At 35.8% G+C, this 19,969-nt stretch overlaps 2 protein-coding genes across 6 annotated transcripts; both read left to right on the forward strand.

The window, feature by feature from the left end:
• The first annotated feature begins 1,931 nt into the window (after positions 1 to 1,931).
• LOC125211188 (LRR receptor-like serine/threonine-protein kinase FEI 1) lies at positions 1,932 to 10,638 on the forward strand. The gene is made up of 14 exons (XM_048110893.1): positions 1,932 to 2,189; positions 3,140 to 3,358; positions 3,755 to 3,890; positions 4,272 to 4,343; positions 4,421 to 4,492; positions 5,455 to 5,526; positions 6,103 to 6,174; positions 6,264 to 6,335; positions 6,982 to 7,076; positions 7,237 to 7,398; positions 7,524 to 7,856; positions 8,566 to 8,811; positions 9,689 to 9,822; positions 10,014 to 10,638. Exons 2-14 carry the CDS (start codon positions 3,268 to 3,270, stop codon positions 10,224 to 10,226), a joined length of 1,770 nt encoding a protein of 589 aa, XP_047966850.1. The 5' UTR covers positions 1,932 to 2,189; positions 3,140 to 3,267; the 3' UTR covers positions 10,227 to 10,638.
• A 563-nt stretch (positions 10,639 to 11,201) lies between these two features.
• LOC125211189 (ATP-dependent DNA helicase Q-like 2) lies at positions 11,202 to 18,964 on the forward strand. Of its 5 annotated transcripts, none has more exons than XM_048110894.1 (21): positions 11,230 to 11,477; positions 11,840 to 12,060; positions 12,529 to 12,675; positions 12,751 to 12,966; positions 13,567 to 13,671; positions 13,770 to 13,874; positions 13,965 to 14,087; positions 14,623 to 14,711; positions 15,310 to 15,346; positions 15,420 to 15,453; positions 15,861 to 15,913; positions 16,005 to 16,082; positions 16,148 to 16,224; positions 16,632 to 16,698; positions 16,786 to 16,839; positions 16,921 to 16,978; positions 17,073 to 17,180; positions 17,523 to 17,587; positions 18,004 to 18,082; positions 18,296 to 18,513; positions 18,676 to 18,964. In XM_048110894.1, exons 1-21 carry the CDS (start codon positions 11,249 to 11,251, stop codon positions 18,835 to 18,837), a joined length of 2,325 nt encoding a protein of 774 aa, XP_047966851.1. In that variant the 5' UTR covers positions 11,230 to 11,248; the 3' UTR covers positions 18,838 to 18,964. The 5 variants fall into 5 exon arrangements, with proteins under 5 accessions (XP_047966856.1, XP_047966851.1, XP_047966852.1 ...); XM_048110895.1 differs by having other exon boundaries at positions 11,231 to 11,477; positions 16,021 to 16,082; positions 16,159 to 16,224; XM_048110899.1 differs by lacking the exon at positions 18,676 to 18,964 and having other exon boundaries at positions 11,202 to 11,477; positions 17,999 to 18,082; positions 18,296 to 18,432.
• Positions 18,965 to 19,969: the final 1,005 nt, after the last annotated feature.

The following is a 19,969-nucleotide window of genomic DNA, read 5'->3' on the forward strand; positions in this document are numbered from 1 at the left end:
CGACTACTATATAAATTAGAAAATAAAAAAAAATGTATTCTCAGATCTTTTCGAGTTGAAAATACTCATTTGAGTTCAAAATATAGGTATTATAACCAATATGATTGGCCCGAACTCGAGCAGATTGACTCAAATCCGAGTGGGCTTGCTTGCCCGATTAACATTCCAAATTACTACCACCACTACTCTAGCAAGAATATGTTAGCTATCGTCACATTTCGTTTTATGATTCATAGACCATATATAGTAAGTCATTTGGCAATTGGCCTGTAATTTCTCCTAAATCATCTCAGCACGTGACATGCAAACTGGTTAAAGATGTAATAATTACGAGGAGCTAGCAAATAAAGAATTTTTGTACACAAACATTCATAAAAAAAAATTCATAAATTCAACCTATTGGAAAATATATAAAAGAAGCAACTAAACACAATTCGAAATTCTTAATTAATAAGCTGAAAATATCTAGAGCAGTGGAGCTGCTGAAATCGCTCCAAAACATGACTGGTAATGAAATCCTGTTAATAAACCAACATAAATACATAACTTAATTTTAGGATGAATTTAATTTCTGATGTGCCTACCACCAATGCCCCTGGTGGATATCATTAAATGATGAATCTGCATTCCAATTTGCCATTGATAATTTCTTAGAACATCTGCAACTCAATTTTCTTAAACCATCCCTTAACTACACTATTAATGAATTTCATTGTATATTTCATTCCTTACTCAAGTCGTTTATTTGTTTATTCCTTAACTATTTATGAACATCTACAACTCAATTCCTTTAGGAATACGTCATTTAAGAAATTGAGTCGTAGATGTTCATAAATATAATTCCTTAACTATTTGTTTTAAAAAACCAAATACACCACGAAAGTCGCAATGACGGACATTGAGAGAAGAGGATATTTGACAAAAATTAAAAACTTGAAAACATAAGCATCGTTGAAATATTTCAAACAAGTCTGATGTATAACCACTTTTATTGCCATCAAATCAAGTGGACTTCCATTTCGACACTTGAAATAGAAACAACCCTGAAGAAACAAACCAACAACAAGCACGTTGAATAGTCCGATCTAGCCCAGACATAGTGCTTAAGGAGAAATTATTAAACGGGCTGAGGCTGAATTGCAGAAAGTATATCGACACACAGAGAGCTAACTAATACCCCCTTCCATCCGTCCCACTCAAGATGTCCACATTTTTTAGTGATACTGTATTTTAGGAATAGTTGTTAGGTAAAGTAAGTAGAGAGAAAAAAATAGTTGAATATTTTAATGATGAGATACGAGAGAGATTTATTTCCTAATATAGAAAGTAACATCTTGACAAACTAAAAGGAAATATGAACATCTTAAATGGGACGGAAGAAGAGTAGGTGGCATGCAAAATAAAGTTAGAGCTATAGCCTATAGTCACCAGTACAAGCCAAAAAACTGGTATAAAGTTATCCTCATGTGGAAGTGGAACCACAAATGATAGTCTTATAAACTTTACAAGCAATAGACCATAGATTAAATTAACTTATTCAAGTAATAGAGCACAATGCAATCAATCTCAAATATATTCGAGTAATGAAGCACCAAAAGTAAAAAAGTCCATTTCAACATTTATATCATTAACTTGTAGTAGATCATGCATAAACCCAAATGATGAATTATAAAATGGGACAATACGAGCTTAAATATTTTTGAACGAATGACCTGAACAAAATGGAATCGTAACACTAGACTACGCAGTACTTATTTATTTAATTAATTAGTGTAAAATAAGTGAGAAGAATAGTAAATTGAGTCACGCAATCCAGCACACCACAACACGGGGGCGTCGGTCGCACGTGTGGGTTGTCGCGTTCGCTCGTGCCGCCCCACTCCTCTCACTGGTTTATGCTTCCCTTTAAATTCGACCCATCTAGTTTGCCTATGCTCTCTTTCACTGTTTTGTCTCTCTAATCCAGCCTCCCTCACTCCAATCTCCACTTCTACTACGCACTCGCATTCAAGTACACACACACACAATGATAGAACGAGAAACAGGACGACGAGGCGGCCTTTAATTTTTTGTTGCTATTCCACAACTTTACAGCTCAACTCTCAATTTCCATGTCTCTCATCCTTTCTCTCTCCTGCTTCACCTCAATTTCCACAGATCGAATCTGCTACTGCTGCTGCCACCTCCCGGTATTTTTGTTTCTTCACTCTCAATTGTATTTTCATACTGGAAAACAGCTCCAAATTGTGAAATTATTTAGGCTACGTAATTGTTTGTTTCGCGATAACTGAATTTAGCTGTGGGCAGTGCTTGGAATCGGAGGATTGCTTGTGCAATCGGCTTCGGAATGCTGTACTTTGAGGAATGGTGCGGTTTTTGTTTGAATTGGGGAAATGATGATGGATTATGGGGTTTTGATCGGAGAACAAGTGGGAAATATGGTCTTGTTTGCTAGATTGAGCTTTAGGAAGTTGAATGTTTTGATCTTGTGCACTTTATGTCCTTAACAGAATGGCATGCTGTGTTTCTCTCTGTTCTTCTACCGGTTTCTGTTTTGCACAATCATTATTTACTATATTGTGCTGGTTTTTTATGGTTTAGTTTCATGTAGAAGCAAAATATATGACCGCTTGGAGGAGGAATATAAATGTAATTAGGATATAAACGTTACTATAACAATTTTGTTGTTATCCAGAACCAATGATCCACATAACACAGGATGAAGAATTAAAGAGAAGGGGTATCGATTGTATCTATTGCAATGTAGTAACAGATTTGGAAATTTTAATATCTCCGTCCACAGTATGTTTTATGGCTTAGAAGTTTGCGAACACATGCTGATCAGATTAGTAGGAAAGTTTAATCTTTAAGCAAACTGATGTTACGAAGTTGTTTGATAATGTAGAGGAACAAATTTGTTCTTACATTATGACTCAACTTGAGGCTCTATTAACGTTTTTCTCTGGTCATGGTTCTAAGTGTTGCATAGATGTACTTGACATATTTTCTTACATGGGTGCAATATTATAGTACAATGCTACTGAAACATCTTTGAACACTTAGAGTGAAAGAGTTTGATTTGAAGTTAATTCTGCAAGATTTCATTTTTGACTCATTGTTTATCTCTTTACTTTGACAGGACATAACTTTGATTTCAAAGAGTGACTGCTCTGTGGCATGATCGCCTCTGTCTCTGCGTGGAATAATTTTGCAGCTTCACACATCTCATGATTCATACTAATCTTATTATGCTTGAAGTGAGCTGCAATGGAAATTTTCACTCTGAATTTTCAGCAGTGCATTCTAATTATATTGCTGTACAGCCTAGCAGAAATAACTGGAGCTCTTAGTCCGGATGGTATGCTGTTCATTTTTTTGTTTACCATCCTTTTTCTATTTGGCTTGCATATTTAACAGAATGATCTGATGACTTTTTTAAACAACCACACTGTTCTGATTTTTGGTAAGGATACTCAACTTTGACGAACATTAGAACTACCGAGATACATTGACAAAAGAGAACAATGGATATCTGAACTGGCTGATATATAAAGTGGATTAAGTTTCTATTTTATTACTAGATCGCCTCACCAGAACTTTGTAGGTTACTTTTCTTTATATCAAGATGCCATGAACAGTCCAAATAAGAGAGATCCTTATCCCGTACAACTCTTATCTGCCATCTGGTGGATGCCTTGTTCTGGTAGCATTTCTTTTGTGGTAGGAAAGCTAATGCATTTCTTCTGATTCGCAGGTCAGGCTCTTGTCAATTTTAGGACCGCAATAGTAAGTTCAGATGGTGTTCTGCAGCAGTGGAGACCAGAGGACGAAGATCCATGTAGATGGAAAGGAGTAAACTGTGACTTCAAATCGAAAAGGGTTACAGCATTGTGAGTTCCTTCATTCCTTGGTGTTCAGAATTTCTTAATATGTTAGTGACATTTAGGATGTCAGTGATATTGCCATACTACGTGAAAATGGTTTTTTCTTGATTTAATATCAAGTGGGCTGGATTTTTCTTGAATTCATGCTACGTGCACATACTCTAGTTAAGAAGTATTTTTTCAAACAAATGCATTCTTGTAATCTCTTCAGTGCTCTTTATGTGGAGTTTTCTTTTGTTTTTCACCCAAAAAGTTGCCATGTTTCTTATATATCCATGTGTTTCTCTCATTCGTGAGTATGTATGGATATTTGATATGACAAAAGTGACAGTTCCACATAATATTATTGTAAAAACCAAAAAGTGATTGCTGTTTTTGATGGTGCAGGAGCCTCCCTAACCACAGATTGAGTGGACCCATATCATCAGATCTAGGGAAGCTAGAAAGCCTGCAGTTTTTGTATGTATTATTTGATTCTTATACATCACATTTTCATGAACCCCTTTCTGATGCTGCTTAAACTACTTTTTCCATAGAGCTCTTCATGACAACAATTTATATGGGGCAATTCCTCCAGAGTTGGGAAACTGTACACAGTTGCAGTCAGTGTAAGTACATTGGTGGGCTTGAGAGATGTTATATTCCTGAATTGCTGCCAACTTAACTACGATTTTAAATTGTATCAACATAAACTTGTCAATGTCATTTTTTTGGCTCTCATCTCATCTCTACATTTCTTTCAATATGGTGGTCATGAGAAATTTCTTAATGCTGTATTGGAGCATGATAGAGTGGAGAAGTGTAAAAGTAATGCATATACTCCTTTCACTAGAAAGTACTCCCTCCGTCCCAAGATAAGCGACTCACATTCCTTTTTGGGACGTCCCAAGATAAGTTAGCCATTTCCTTTTTTGGTATTCTCTCTCTTACTTTTCTCTCTACTTTATTAACTCTCTTACTTTATTCACTTTCCACTTTACTAACAAAACCCCATTTCCTTAAATCCCGTGCCAAAAAGTTTGTGCTCACTTATCTTGGGACGGAGGGAGTAAATAATACTCCATCCTTTATTTATTCCCCCCAAAACCCAAGGTCCAAAGGACAGCCCCAGAGTTACAGTAGAGCATGCATTCAGTATGTGCTTCAATAAATGTCTCTGTATGCCTTAAGATGATACCTTAGCATTTAAATTTTGCTGATATCATGGTTGAATGTTCCCTTAAAACATTTATTATGTGAAAGCAATGAATGTTAACAAAATTATTCAAAACTATGCAAAACGTTAACAAAGCTTGGGTCTTTGGTCTTCCTATCACAGTCTCTTCTTCAAGTTTCTTGAACTTAAAAGTTCTGTTGTCTTGGTTAATTTCTGAGTTTCTTAATGATGCATTCAGATTTGTTGGTTTCTTAATGCACCCTAACATAGTGAATGGAGAAGCACAATGAGAAAATTACTGCCAGGCTGTATTGGCCTTACCCTGCTTTAATTAGTTAGTTTAAATTTTCATATATTTGTCAGTATTTTTGTTGTATTGTTCAAGTATGGTGTCTTGCTTTCCATGTTATACAGATTTTTGCAGGGTAACTACCTAAGTGGATTCATTCCTGGTGAACTAGAGACCCTTTCTCAGCTCCAAAATCTGTAAGGACTATACTGAGCATTTATTGATTATTTGAATTTCAACTTTGTGCACGGCTACATATTTCTATTTTAACTCTATTGTTGGAGTTTCAATTTAATTTATTCTTAATTTGAATTTGTTTCAAATTTTGTTTTGCTTTTCTATGAAAATAAGGCTTCTCAGTGAGTGGCTAATCATTTCCTTTCCAAGTATTCTGAGAGTGTTATCATTAGTCTTCTCATACTGATAATGAAACCGATATTAATGTAATATTATAAACACTACCTCTGTTGAGTGAGGTTCATTTCCTCCTTGTAGATTTGTGCACTAGGTTCTATGTCTTTGAAGCATTTGGACCATGGTCCCCTGGTGATATGTTATCAAGAGTATGATGAGAAGTATTATTACTTTATGTTTATGACTATCTCTTCTTATGCAAAGCTGCCTTTGTATTATTAACTATATCTGTCAAATTTTGAAGAGCACAACCAATAAATATATCATGTAAAAGGGCTCTAAATTTTTGTTATGAGCTAAAATTTCATCCATTATATTGTTTTCATGTTTATTTGGCTTTTTTGAATTATATTTTTCAGAGATCTTTCAAGCAACTCTCTCAGTGGAAGTATTCCTGCCTCACTTGGGAAGTTAGGCAAGCTCTCAAGTTTGTGAGTGACATGATACCTTCCAAAGTTAAAGTATTCTTGTATTATCATATTTGTTCTACTTCTAACAATATCTTTTATGATGTTTGAAGCAACGTATCAACAAATTTTCTCGTGGGGATGGTACCATCTGAAGGTGTTCTTGCTAACTTTCAAAATGATTCGTAAGTGATAAATTCATGTGGGCTACATTATCTTCATGTTTATAATTTTTATTGCAATTCTCAGTGTGATTTATTTAGAATATTTCCTTTTCTGCATATTCTGTTTTTTATGCCACCAGTTTTGTTTCTATTTGAGTTATTTTACTGTCAAGGACTCAAGATAACCTATATGTAAGGAGAGGGGGGAGAATGTGGAAATGATGCTTTTGAAGTCTCTTATTGAACTCTACTGCAATTCCAATGGAAGGAGAGAGTCCAACCTCTCATTATTTTCCTGATATCTGTTCATCTTAAGTTCCCCTCATCCAGAAAGAATCATCTAATGTTCCACACTGGTAATTAAGTTGTGAAAACAGTAATTTAACCTACTGAGCCAACATGTACATGGATTTCTAATGAAATGCGTGCAGTAATGTAGTTTAGTCCAGTGTGAATTTTTTCTAGTGATTGTTAGGAGTATTGCCTTTCTTTGTAGTAATTGTGATTGCTATTAAGAGCAAAGTGGCTAGGCCAATTACAGGGTTTTCTGTATTTAGTTTAATTGTAGCACATGCACCTACCTACGCACACCAACACCTTATGTCTTGATTTTTGTTATTTGTTGCTACTTTGTGTGTATGATGTGATCTGATGATCCTCTTGGCAGCTTTCTTGGTAACCGTGAGCTGTGTGGCAAGCAAATCCAGGCATGCAAGAACAGTGGTAGTGGTTCTTCCGGGTCCTCTCAGCCTTCTAGCTCAGGTAAAATGTTCTGCAAGGTAGACAAAAGCTCATAGGACATTCATCACTGTATTAAATCATATTTTTCACCCTTGGATTTTTAGTTACTACCTTTTCAATTTTATCTTTCCTATATGTCCACTTTGATAGCGTATTACCTGTTTCTTTGTGGTGTTTTTAGCTCTATTACAGGCCAAGAAGAATTCAGGCAGGCTTCTTATAAGTGCACTAGCCACAGTGGGTGCATTGCTTCTGGTCGCACTAATGTGCTTCTGGGGTTGTTACCTGTATAAGAGGCTTGGTAAAAATGAAGGCAAAGGCCTCGCAGTGGATGTCAGTGGAGGTGTGATCTGATACTTATCCATGAAAAATGATATTTTTTATGCTTCTTTTTTTAAGCCAACTAGATCTCTTTCTCCTTATTATTTTCTTATTTGAAGCAAGATTTTATTTTTGATATTGCTTCAGGAGCCTCAATTGTAATGTTCCACGGAGACTTGCCATACTCTTCGAAGGATATTATTAAAAAATTGGAAAACCTAAATGAAGAGCATGTGATTGGGGCAGGCGGCTTTGGGACAGTTTACAAGCTTGCAATGGATGATGGCAATATATTTGCTTTGAAAAGGATTGTAAAGGTTAATGAGGGCTTTGATCGCTTTTTTGAAAGGGAGCTTGAAATTCTTGGCAGTATCAAACACAAATACTTGGTGAACCTTCGAGGATATTGCAATTCCCCAACTTCAAAATTGTTGATATATGATTTCCTATCAGGAGGCAGCCTGGATGAAGCTCTTCATGGTTTGGACTCCTTCATTTGTTTTTACTGTTTCAAAGTTTATCTTTCACTTTCTTAGTATTGGATTTCTTCTAAAGTGCTATGAGTAAAACATGCATGTGTTTCATAGATGACATCACTTACTTTTCCATTCCTTAGTTTGACTGCCAAATATAGTGTCATACTACCCACTACATAATCTTTGAAAAGAACATTGTGGATTTCTAATAATATAGAATTTCTTTGAAGTCTTTGTCAATTATGTTAAGATTTTGGCACTGTTTGTCCAAATCTTTACAGTTGTATGCGTCAACATGATAGTTTATAGTTGTTTGGACAAAAGTAGTAGTGTATATCCTTGTACGCCATTTGTCCATGTTATTTCCCAGTTAAAAGTGGTGCGAATGTTTGGAAAGTAAGAAGGTATTATACTTTCCTCCTAGGTGTGACAAATTAGTTGCTTTTTAGTAAGTTCCTAAGGGAAATAAAATTTTGTTTTTCTGGAAATGATGATGCATATGACATCCTGGGAGAGAAATATTAGTATGAATTAACTTGGAAAACAAGCAAGCATTAATCAGTGCAAAGATAATTTCTTTCCTTTTCGAAAAGGTATCCAATCAGACTGTTTAAAACAAACATATGTAGGTTTCCTGTACGCATTTATTTAAACCCTGCTATATAAAACTCATGTTTTTCCATATGATTATGCTAATTTTGTCTTTATTACAGAGAGAGCTGACCAACTGGATTGGGAGGTTCGTTTAAATGTTATCATGGGAGCTGCTAAGGGCCTAGCTTATCTGCATCATGATTGTTCCCCAAGAATTATTCACCGTGATATCAAGTCAAGCAATATATTACTTGATGGAAATTTTGATGCTCGAGTGTCTGACTTTGGACTAGCTAAATTACTGGAGGATGAGGAATCCCACATCACAACAATTGTTGCCGGCACATTTGGGTACCTAGCTCCCGGTAGGGGTTTATATATTGCTAGTTTTCATTCTTGGCTTGCCTTTTACCTTTTTCTATGTGAAGGCATACGGTTTTCTTAATTGTGAATGATTCTTTAGGGAAAGATCTACACCCCGATTGAAATTTAAAGGAGTCAAAATTATGTTAGTCATTAGGTGTGGAGGGTTGTTGACGGGTTCTGGTGGGAAGTCATGTGAAATAGTTCAGAAAGTAATAAATATCAAGTGCAAAATATATTATTTGCTCCTTGACTTCTCCTCACCGGCGGCAAGCAAATACTCCCTCCGTCTTATAAAAATAGGGACTTTGGGGACGGCATGTGTTTTAATGCGAAATTGGTAAAGTAGGAGAGAGATAAAAAGAAAAAAGTGAGGGGTGTTCGGTTTGCAAGATTGTATCCCGGATTGGTTCATGAGATTCAATCCTAGATGGGTAATCATAGGATAATTAGTCATAGCTAACCTCCCATATAACTAAAATAATCTCACAACTCATCCTAGATTGTATCTATATATTATTTTATCTATGAAACCGAACACCACCTGAATGGACTATTGTTAGTGGAAAATGGGGCCCACCTTATAACAGAGAAAAACTTGCCAAAAATGGAAGTGGACTAATTTTGTGGGACGGACTAAAATGGAAAAAAGAAGACTATTGTTTGGGGACGGAGAGAGTATGCTAACTTACTGAGGCCTTAGAATATCATGACATTATTGGATTCTTGTTGAATAAGGTGAGGCGAACACATAAAAGTGTTGTTATCAGGAATATAGTTAATCCGTGTCATTCCTTCATGTTTGTATGGATGCTTTAACTATTTACTTAATGATTCTTACAAATAATCTAATGCTTAATTCTCCAATCATACGAGCAGAATATATGCAGAGTGGAAGAGCTACAGAAAAGACTGATGTTTATAGTTTTGGGGTTCTGGTGCTTGAAATTGTGAGCGGGAAGCGGCCAACTGATGCATCCTTCATCGAGAAGGGCCTCAACATTGTTGGATGGGTATGGTTTTTCCTTCTTCCATAGATGGGCGTTAAGAGCTTTTTAGCTTTAATCAACGGACCGTCTTTCTTGAATTTCTTAATTACTGAAGTTCAAATATTTGAGAACCTACATGAAGGTGCAAGTATGGTAGTTCTTCGTTGATGCAATATAGAACATGTTTCTCACATGCATTTATTTCGATGACACAGTTAAACTTCCTAGTTTCGGAACAGAGACAGCGAGAAATAGTGGATCCGCACTGTGAAGGAGTGCAGACTGAAAGCCTTGATGCCATTCTGTCAATAGCTATTCAGTGCGTTTCTTCCCTCCCTGAGGATCGTCCCACCATTCACAGGGTAGTCCAAGTGCTCGAATCTGAGGTGACAACCCCATGCCCTAGCGACTTCTACGACTCTGACTGAGGAGGGTGCTGTTCACTGTGGTAAGAAAGAGGTATTCCTCCGTTTTCATCTGTTGCACCGAGAGACAAATTTCAGCAACAGTGCCAGCACAGACAGGCCCAGACTCTGCTTTTAAGTAATTTTCGAATTCTTTCTACTAAAAAGTGTGATTGGATATGCTCATCGTTTGTTCGCCCGCCTCGACTCAGAGCAAGCAGTATATGCCACCGGATTCTTTGCCCTCCCAACCCCCTCCTCAGTTAGCTCCTGCTGCTTTGAGGTATTTGTTTTTGGTTCAAGTCCCATTTTTCCATTGTGCTATGAGCTATTTCATTGCTCTCTTGTTATATTTGGGAATTCAATTGTATATGAAATGTCTAAATTGATCGATCCTTCTCACTAAATTTTTGTATAATATTTCCATTCACTTTCACTACAGATTGTTGCAAATTTTTGTTCACCACTTCTGTTGTTTATATTTCGATCTTCATTTAGTGATTTTTGTATAGTATACAACTATTGTTGCAATGTAATCCGCCAATACGCCAGTTCTAAAAGAATAAACTAATAAATCAATAATGACAAATGTAAAAGTAACGATAGGAATATTTTTGGTATAATCAAAATGACTCGGTTTTAGGGTTTCATGAAGAAGAAAAAATGTTAGAAAAGAAAACAAAAGGTTTGACACAGTGCTTTCTTTGTTTAAAGTATGGTCCGGTTGCGATGCCCCTACCCTTGCTCAGCACATATTGCCCGCCCGCCCTGACTCCCCCACAGTGGAGGGGGACATCCGTCGCGGCTCCCCTCTTCATCCCCACTATGAATGCTCTAAGGATACCACGGCAGACTATAGCATTTCAAAGAAACTTAAATGCGACTTTAAGCATTCGTAACATGGTAAAAAAAAACTATAGATCACTAAACGCAGTGACATTTCCAGACCAACAACATTTTAAATCGAACCAAACTCAGAAAGAATTTTTTAGAATAAAAATCATCATTTCATTATTTCATTTGTAGATGTTGTTGGGCCGACGCTGATGGTTTGTGAATTGGAGGCCCAACAAGCTTCTTGCTCTTCAACTTCACATCTTTTTCTTCACCAGAAAACACACAGCAAAAATTTCGCGGCGAAACACACAAATTTTATATTTTCGGTGTGTTCCATAATTATCAGGAAAATTAACACTGTAAAAAGTGAAATGGGAACAACCGAAGAAATTTTGACGGAGCTTCTCGGCGTTGAAATGGAGCTTCAGGATGTTCAAGGTATTTTTCCGTTATATTCTAATTAAATGTTTTTTTGCTGCTTTCATTTCACCATTTCCCCCAAAATATATCATATCCCTGTTACTGTATCAAATTTACTTAAATGTAACATCCTCCGATAATCATTTTTATCGTGCCATCAACAGTATCTTCTGCTTATATATCAAGCATTTTTAACACTTGCTGTTTTTTGCACATGCACTATTTTTTCCCTATGTTTGTGTTTTACAATTGTCTAGAATTTTCAAATCACATAAGCTAATGTAGCTAAATACACTTCCATTTTTTTGAATTGAGTTTGTATTAGGGATATAGATGGTGATGCTAAGTTTCTAATGTTCTGCTTTCATGCTGTCTCCCAGAGCAAATAAAGGCGTTGCTCGAACAACAAGAAAATTTGCTTGAGAGGCAATCCGAACTTAAAGCTCTACTGGAACATAATGAGTTATCCAGGAGCCATGGAGGAGATGAAGCTTCTGTTTCTGTGGAGAACTGGTCTGGGCCATTTGAATGGGATTCCCAAGCTGATGATGTTAGGCTAAATGTCTTTGGCATATCTGCATATCGTGCAAATCAGCGAGAGGTGGTGAAAGCTTTCCAGATTTGATTTTGAGCTGTTTTCTTTATACAGAAAATTAAGTTGAACTTTCGATGTGATTTTGCGTTGTCTCAGTGAAGAATCCACTTGTGCTATTTTTGGATGCCTTTTTTTAGAGTTTCAGTTGATTTTAATTATATATATCCTGTATTAAATCCGTGGAAAGGCTGGTAATCTTGTTCTGCCTTAACTTAACCCATTTTCTGTGTCCATAGAGTAGATTGCTCGTTTTAAACGCTGATGAGAGTGATAGCTGCTGGTTCTTGTATTCGACTTGGGATTACGATATGTATACACATTGCAGCGTGTTTCTTTGTCTGTTCGATATAAAATATATTCCAATTGTAGTAATTCAATGAAATGAAACAACAAATGTATCTTAACTCACGAGATGCTAGTTTGTTAAATTTATTCAGTTATTGCATGTCAAAGTTCGTGGTCTTCTCTAAACAGATCTTAAATGCAATCATGAGTCGAAGAGATGTTTTAGTGATCATGGCAGCTGGGGGAGGCAAGAGCTTGTGCTACCAACTTCCAGCAGTCCTCAGAGAAGGAGTGGCTCTTGTTGTTAGCCCTTTGCTGTCACTTATTCAGGACCAGGTTGTTTTTTTTCAATGAATATTCGAATGGCTTAAAGTTAGGGAATAGCAGTTCTGATTTTACTCATTTCTTCAGGTAATGGGTCTGGCTGCTCTGGGTATCAAAGCTTTCATGTTAACATCAACAACCAACAAGGATGATGAGAAGTTCATTTATAAAGCTCTAGAAAAGGGAGAAGGAGAGCTGAAAATATTGTACGTCACTCCAGAAAAGATATCAAAAAGCAAGCGGTTTATGTCAAAATTGGAGAAGTGCCATCATGCTGGTCGGCTCTCTCTGATTTCCATTGATGTAAGTTTATGAATGGCTGATTATTGAACTCTTCCTTGAAACAACCAATGCTGCTCTTATTCCCATGTTGACATGTTCATTTTTTCATTCATTTCCTTTTCTGTTTGGGTAGGGGGGTTGGTAGTTGAATTGATGTATATATTTCTGAGGTTAAGGAGGCAATCTTGTGTAGAGTTATCTTTTGTGCTATTTAGGATTCCTGATATTTAAGGTTTATACGTGATGTCATATTCTGGTGTTGGTAGCAAGACTTAATATTGTTGACCTGGAAATAGGACAAGTAGAACCTTGAGAGATTGAGTAACAATGAGCCACTCGGGAATTGGAAAATATTATCGATAATGCTGGACAACAGGAAGATTCCATGACCAGAAAGTATTTGAAAAATGGAATTGTGCGCTGCTCCATAATAATGGATGAGGAAACAGTATTTGGACTAGCTATCCCATATGAGAAAACTCAGTATTTGGACTTCTTGTATTGTGGTTTGGTGATCATGTGACCGTTCACTCTAATTGCAGTTTTTTTCTAGAGGGGTTTATTGTAAGGTTATTGCTTGCTGATATTTGGTGGCACAATATTTTTCTTATCACTCTCCAGGAGGCACATTGCTGTAGTCAATGGGGTCATGATTTTCGTCCAGACTACCGGAATCTTGGTATATTAAAGACTCAGTTTCCTGATGTTCCCATGGTTGCTTTGACTGTAGGTCATGTTCTTCATTTAATTGATAAATAAGTACATGGAAGGTTATTGATTGCATTTATTTAATTGCTCTGTCATTCATTTTATTTTGTTTGTAGGCCACTGCAACGAAGAAAGTACAAGAAGATCTGATTGATATGCTACATATTCCAAGATGTGTCAAGTTTGTCAGTTCGGTCAACAGGCCCAATCTCTTTTACATGGTATTGCTTTTGTTCTTGCTTCCTTTCCAGTATATTTAGGTGAATTAAATCTTGACTTACTAGCCTCTGATAATGTAAAATGATTCATAGGTACGAGATAAATCATCCCTTGCAAAGTCAGCAGTTGATGACATAGCTGAATTCATACAAACATCATATCCAAATAAAGAATCTGGGATAGTATATTGCTTTTCTCGAAAAGAGTGTGAACAGGTATACAGTATCCTTTATATCCTTTCTGGTTGGTAATGCTCCTCTGAGAAATTAAGTTTGCTTGTGACTTTCTCTAGGTTTGGTGATGATATTAATTTTTGATGGGTAGAACTGTCTCTAGGTTTTTGTACAGGATGGTTGGGGAGCGTCAGTTGGGTGATAAGGATCTGAAGTTTGACTTGGAATTATTTGATTTGCTTCTGTCTAAATCTCTTTGCCTCATATGAACTTCCAGCCTGATGTAGTACTTATCTGGAACTAGATTCGGATCGATAATTTTCTTTGGTTACTGTCTTTTATTATTTGGCATGAAGATTGGTCACAGTAACTTCTTAGTAACGGTTGTGTTTTTCTGTATTCTACATTCTGAAGATGATATCAATAAATTAGAAGCTGTGCTCTGTGACTAGTTCAAGCATATCTAACTAGGGTTGGATAAGATGGTTGGATTTTTGTATTTTGAAAAATCAGTTTTCTTTAGTACGTCCTTTAGTTGTTGAAGTTTTTTAGTTTATTAACCATCCATAAATGATAGGTTGCAAATGAATTGCGAGAGAGGGGAATCACTGCTGATTATTACCATGCAGATATGGATGTCCATGCTCGTGAGAAAGTTCATACAAGGTACAAATTGGCAATTTGCTTCTTCATGCGCCTAGAGGGAGTGTGACACTATTAAGAATGCTTGCATGGCATTTGCATTGCATCTAAGCTGCTAGACTTAAAAAATCTTAGTATTCTTTGCCAAAATGGACGCTCTCATTTTGCTTTATCCAGTACAACAACAAGATGAATAATTGCTTCTTTACAACGTAGATGTATTATTTGAGTACCAGTCATTACTTAGGAATCTGGTATGGGAAATGAATTTGTGCTTTCGAAATTGTGAATCAGGAGTCTTTAGTGAGTTCTGGGGACATCTGGCCATACCTTTTCCCTTGGGACTTAAGTTGCTATACTCTAGTTTGGAGTTTTTCTAATGGATGGACCACTAGTGTACAACATGATGATTGTTATACAGTATTAAAGATGAATATCCCCATGAAGAAAAGTCCTTGCTGCACTAGGTTTTCCTATTGTTTTCAAACTTGAAATTGCACATTGCGAGCTTTTTGGGGCTGTAATGTTTGAAACTATTTCTCAATTTCTGACTAATCTGATGCTTACTTGTTCTATGATATGGTTTCCTTAACTGGTTTATCTATGTGATATGATACCATAGGTGGAGTAACAGCAAGTTACAAGTCATTGTTGGCACGGTATGGTCGATTATTTTATCACTTCAATATTTTGGTTGCAAAACAAAATAATGTGGTCTTCGATGTTGTGCAGGTGGCTTTTGGAATGGGAATCAACAAGCCAGATGGTTAGTATCTTGTGTTCAATTTGTTGTCATGCTGAAAGTTGGAGGCTCACTTGGATTATATGACTAGTCGACTATATGCTACTTTAGTAAATAAAGTGACTGTTCCTTGCATTTTGGTTAAGACTTAGAATCAGTTAGTTTAAGGAAGAGAGGTAGTTGAGGCCTTGACAAACTTTTCCTCTAAATAAAATTTTTGAAATTGTGACATATCAAAGAACTCAAGTTTCTTGCTTTCCCTTCGATGTATTGAGTGGCTAAATTTTCTTAAAACAAGTTATGTCCTTGATACATAGAGCATTGCAAATCTGTCGAAAGGAAATTTAGTTTACTGATGAGTTTTGAGTTCTCGAACAGCATAAATATGGCAATTCAAATTATGTAATGATTAACTAAAAAGCTGGTTGTAGTCAGGTTCGTTGTTCATCACAGCCTAAGCAAATCAATGGAGACATATTACCAGGTTTGTGTTGAGTGAATTTAGTTTTGCCTTTGTGGTCGTCATATTTATTGTTTATCGTATTACTGGAAAGCCTAATTTTCTCTTACCAAAGGAGAGTGGTCGAGCAGGAAGAGATGGGCTTGCTTCTGAGTGCTTGCTATACTTTAGACCAGCTGATGTTCCTCGCCAGGTAATTTAGTTAGTGATCTGTTTTTGGCTCATATATCCACATCATTATGAATCTTATGTTAACAGTTTTTCTGCAGAGCTCAATGGTTTTCTACGAAAATGCAGGGTTGCCAAATCTGTATGACATTGTGCGATATTGTTTGGTAAACATCTTCTATCTGTAACTAATATTATAAAAGGTTGAGATTATCCTTTAAAATTATTAGCTTTCATTGCCCATCCTATGTGTTCAAATATCTATAATTCCAAAACGACAATTGGTGAAGTGCTTATTTAACAATTCTATCTTTTGTTGTATTCGTGGACATCCATCTATCTTAACTAGTTTGTAGTAAAGTGAATAGTTCCTTCAGGTGTTTTATATGAAATTATGAATAAAGGCTTCCATGGACTAACATTAGGCCCTACTTTGATTTGCTACACAACTACAGTTTTGGATTTTGATTCTTTCTTCTTAGTTGTCTTTGTATATCAAGGTCTTAATATGACTAGCTTATCTGCTTTCTGGAAATTTGCAATTGTAGTTTCAGCTTTCATCTCTTTTCTACAGTCTAAACAGCAATGTCGGCGGGGAGCTATCTTTAAGCATTTTGCGGAGCCTTTACGAGATTGCAATGGTGCAACTTAGTGCTAGCTGTTGCTATTTTAATCAATTGCTTTTTCCCTCAGAACTGCCCATCTAAGTTTCTATTCTCTTTTCTCAGGGATGTGTGATAATTGTGCCTCCAACAATGAGTTCAAGGAGCTGGATGTATCTGGTAACTTCATATGATTTTATGACTAAAAAGCTCTTACTTCCTGATTTATTAGTTTATGTAACTTAGTTTAAATGTGGACAGTTATCAAATTATATGGAATGGAAGAAAACTGAATTCCCCTCTTCCACTTTGGGTTATGGTTAATCTATTTGATTTGACTGGTCAAACATGCCTCATGTCAACATTGGCCATATGTCATTAAGTTATATCTGAATAAATATGTAAAAATGCAGATCATGCAAAATTTGTAGTATCAATGTTGCAAGAAATACTAGAGAAAGACCAAAGGGCAACAATGTTGCAATTAGTTGACAAGATGAAGATCAGAAACAAGGATATGGGTATGTTCCTTCTCATGGTCCAATTCCAAATATGAGTTGCCCTCATATCTTTGACCACTACAAACTTGCTAAAATTGGCTCTCTTGTTCTCAATTTTGGATGCTAATAAATTTTGACTGAATATTGATTGATCCATCCAAGCAACACACTTTTCTTTGATCTTTTGACCGTTATAAACATCTTCAGAGGATGATTTGTGCACACATATATACAAATATTGAAATCTTTGAAATTATACATTTGTCCCGTGGAAGGTGAAATGCAAGTTTGATTGCCCTGTAACTTGATTGATGCCAAAGTTCACAAATTTACCCCACTCAGAATTTCTTGGAATCCATGCAGATCCCGTGCTAAAAAAGGAGCAAATGGAACAATTAATAGTTCAACTTGTAGTGGATCGTGTTTTGGTATGATTTCGAGATCCAGTTCTCTTTTTCTGTAATTAGCATTTTCTACACCTAAGAATAGCCTTTGATATTTGATCTTCAATACATTTTTATCATTTTCTCTGAACTGTTCAAAACTAAAACATCAGAGAGGGTCTGCAACTGTGTCCTTCTGTTGTGATCTTTAACGAGTGAGTTGTCAGCAAATAATAGACTCTGAACTATGAAAGAATAAATTGGATAGTTCCTGTCATGCACTTCTTGAATTGTTTGGTCCTGAAATGAAATAAAACACTATTCAGTTACAGAAGGAATAATTTCTTTGGTTCATAGTTGTTCAGATTGTACATATTTCTCCTTGTGCGTTTCCCTTAGTAGAAGTCAATTTCAGTGAGAACTTTTATCATTTTCCTATAACACTTGCTCCTCTAGTGCAGAAAGAAGAATTCCAGCACACTCCATATACCACTAATGCGTATGTGACAGTGGGGCCTTTAGCAAAGCAAGTATTGCATGGTAAGGATGTTTAGTGCATATTTAGTTGTCTCTAAACATTAAAGCAATGTATTATATTGACTGTGCCTCAGCATGAAGCAGGCAAACCAAATCAAATACTTTGTTCTAGACAGATGCTTGATATTACAGCTACGAATCACCTTTGCATGACAAAAATTTGGTAGCACATGATGCAATTGATTTGAGCATGTTATGTATTTGTGTCACTTGCAGGGAAGAAAGCAGTCAAGCTTGAAGTTCGTTCTGGACAGAAAAGCAGTTTGACTAACTTGAAATCTAACAAACGCAGCAGATCTAGCGGACTAGAATTAAAGCTTGATGAGCTGCGAAAGGAGCTTGCTTCGCTTGATGGGGGGATTTTCCCTCACTCGGTACTATCCACTCAGCAAATTAGCGTGTTGAGTGACAAGAAACCAGAATCAATGGAAGAGGTGCGCTTGCTGAATCTTTGTTTTTATGTTACTTACATTCCATGAGGTTGTTTCTGTCTTCTGCGTGCCTGCTGCAGTTGCGCACGTGTATTTCTGTAAACCTTGTTACGTTGCTATTCTTTGTGAAACTCAAAATGGTTGTTTGATATTTTCCATTTGCAGTTGGAGAAGATAATCGGAAAGGTGAAGGCTGAGAAATATGGTGGAAAGATTTTGGATGAAATCAAAAGTTATGAACCCAAGAAAGAGATGGATGAGGAGCCTTCTCATAAGAAAAACAAGAAGCCACTAGTTGTCATAGAAAGCAGTGAAGATGAAGCATGAAAATTTAGTTTTTATATGATGGGCTGATCATCATCAAATAATCTTGAATTGTAATTGTATTGACTGGAATCGTACGACTCTGAATCAAGTTAATTTATCTAATTTGAAAACTAAGTACTCATTGTTAGTTGTGTTTAGATAAAATCATAAAACAAAAATTAATGTATGGACCTTTTATCCATTTTGCAATTTGCGATATTTTCGATTTAGTTGTACTTGATTTGCTATCTTTTTTTGTAACAAAACAAATAGAGTTTTAAACTTGCATTATGGCAATGTTTTACAACTACCATGTTCAAATTTGAAAGATCTCATTCACAGATGACTCACCGTTTAATTTCAAGATAAGTATACAAAGAGGGAATACTTTTTTTCTTCCGCGAACTTTGTCAAAATATCAATTTTGATTCGTAACATTTAAAAATACTACCTATCTTTGAAGTCTATTAATTTTGATGTAATATAGTTACTTTTTCACTATTTCAAACTTTCTTGGACAAAAACACCATCAAGCCATATACTCTAGAACATTTCAATCTATTTATTTCCTTTTCTTTATTAAAATATTTTAATTTATCTCTCTATTTATCCCATTTCTTCTAATAAAAGGGCAAAAAAAAATTTAAGAGAAAAAAAAAATATTTAGTAAAGAAAAGAGAATAAATAAATTGAAATAACATTAATGTGCTCCAGGGTATTTGCGTCCAAACCAATTTGAAATAGTAAAAAAAATAACTTAAACTATATTATATTGAAGTAATAGACATGAAATTTTTTTTAATGTTACACACTGAAATTGATACATTAGCAAAGTTCGTGGATAAAAAAAAATGTTCCCTAATATATAAATAATAAAAAGTTTCTACTCTCTTCTTTCTGCAATTCTTTCTGCAATAGTGAAGGCGTTTATCATCACGTCGAAGTGGTCCTTTTCCGTCAAAATTAACGGTCAACGCCTAATTAATGATTTTTTAAACTTAATTAATATACTAATGCATAATTAATTAAACAAAATTAAATACTCCCTCCGTCCCATAGTAGATGTCACACTTAGGAGATAGCACGGAATTTTAGGAGATGTTATTTTGTATGTTAAGTGATGAGAGAAAATATAACTGATATGAGATGAAAC

This window comes from Salvia hispanica, chromosome 3 (genome assembly GCF_023119035.1).
Source record: "Salvia hispanica cultivar TCC Black 2014 chromosome 3, UniMelb_Shisp_WGS_1.0, whole genome shotgun sequence".
In the NCBI taxonomy this organism is placed as follows: domain Eukaryota; kingdom Viridiplantae; phylum Streptophyta; class Magnoliopsida; order Lamiales; family Lamiaceae; genus Salvia; species Salvia hispanica.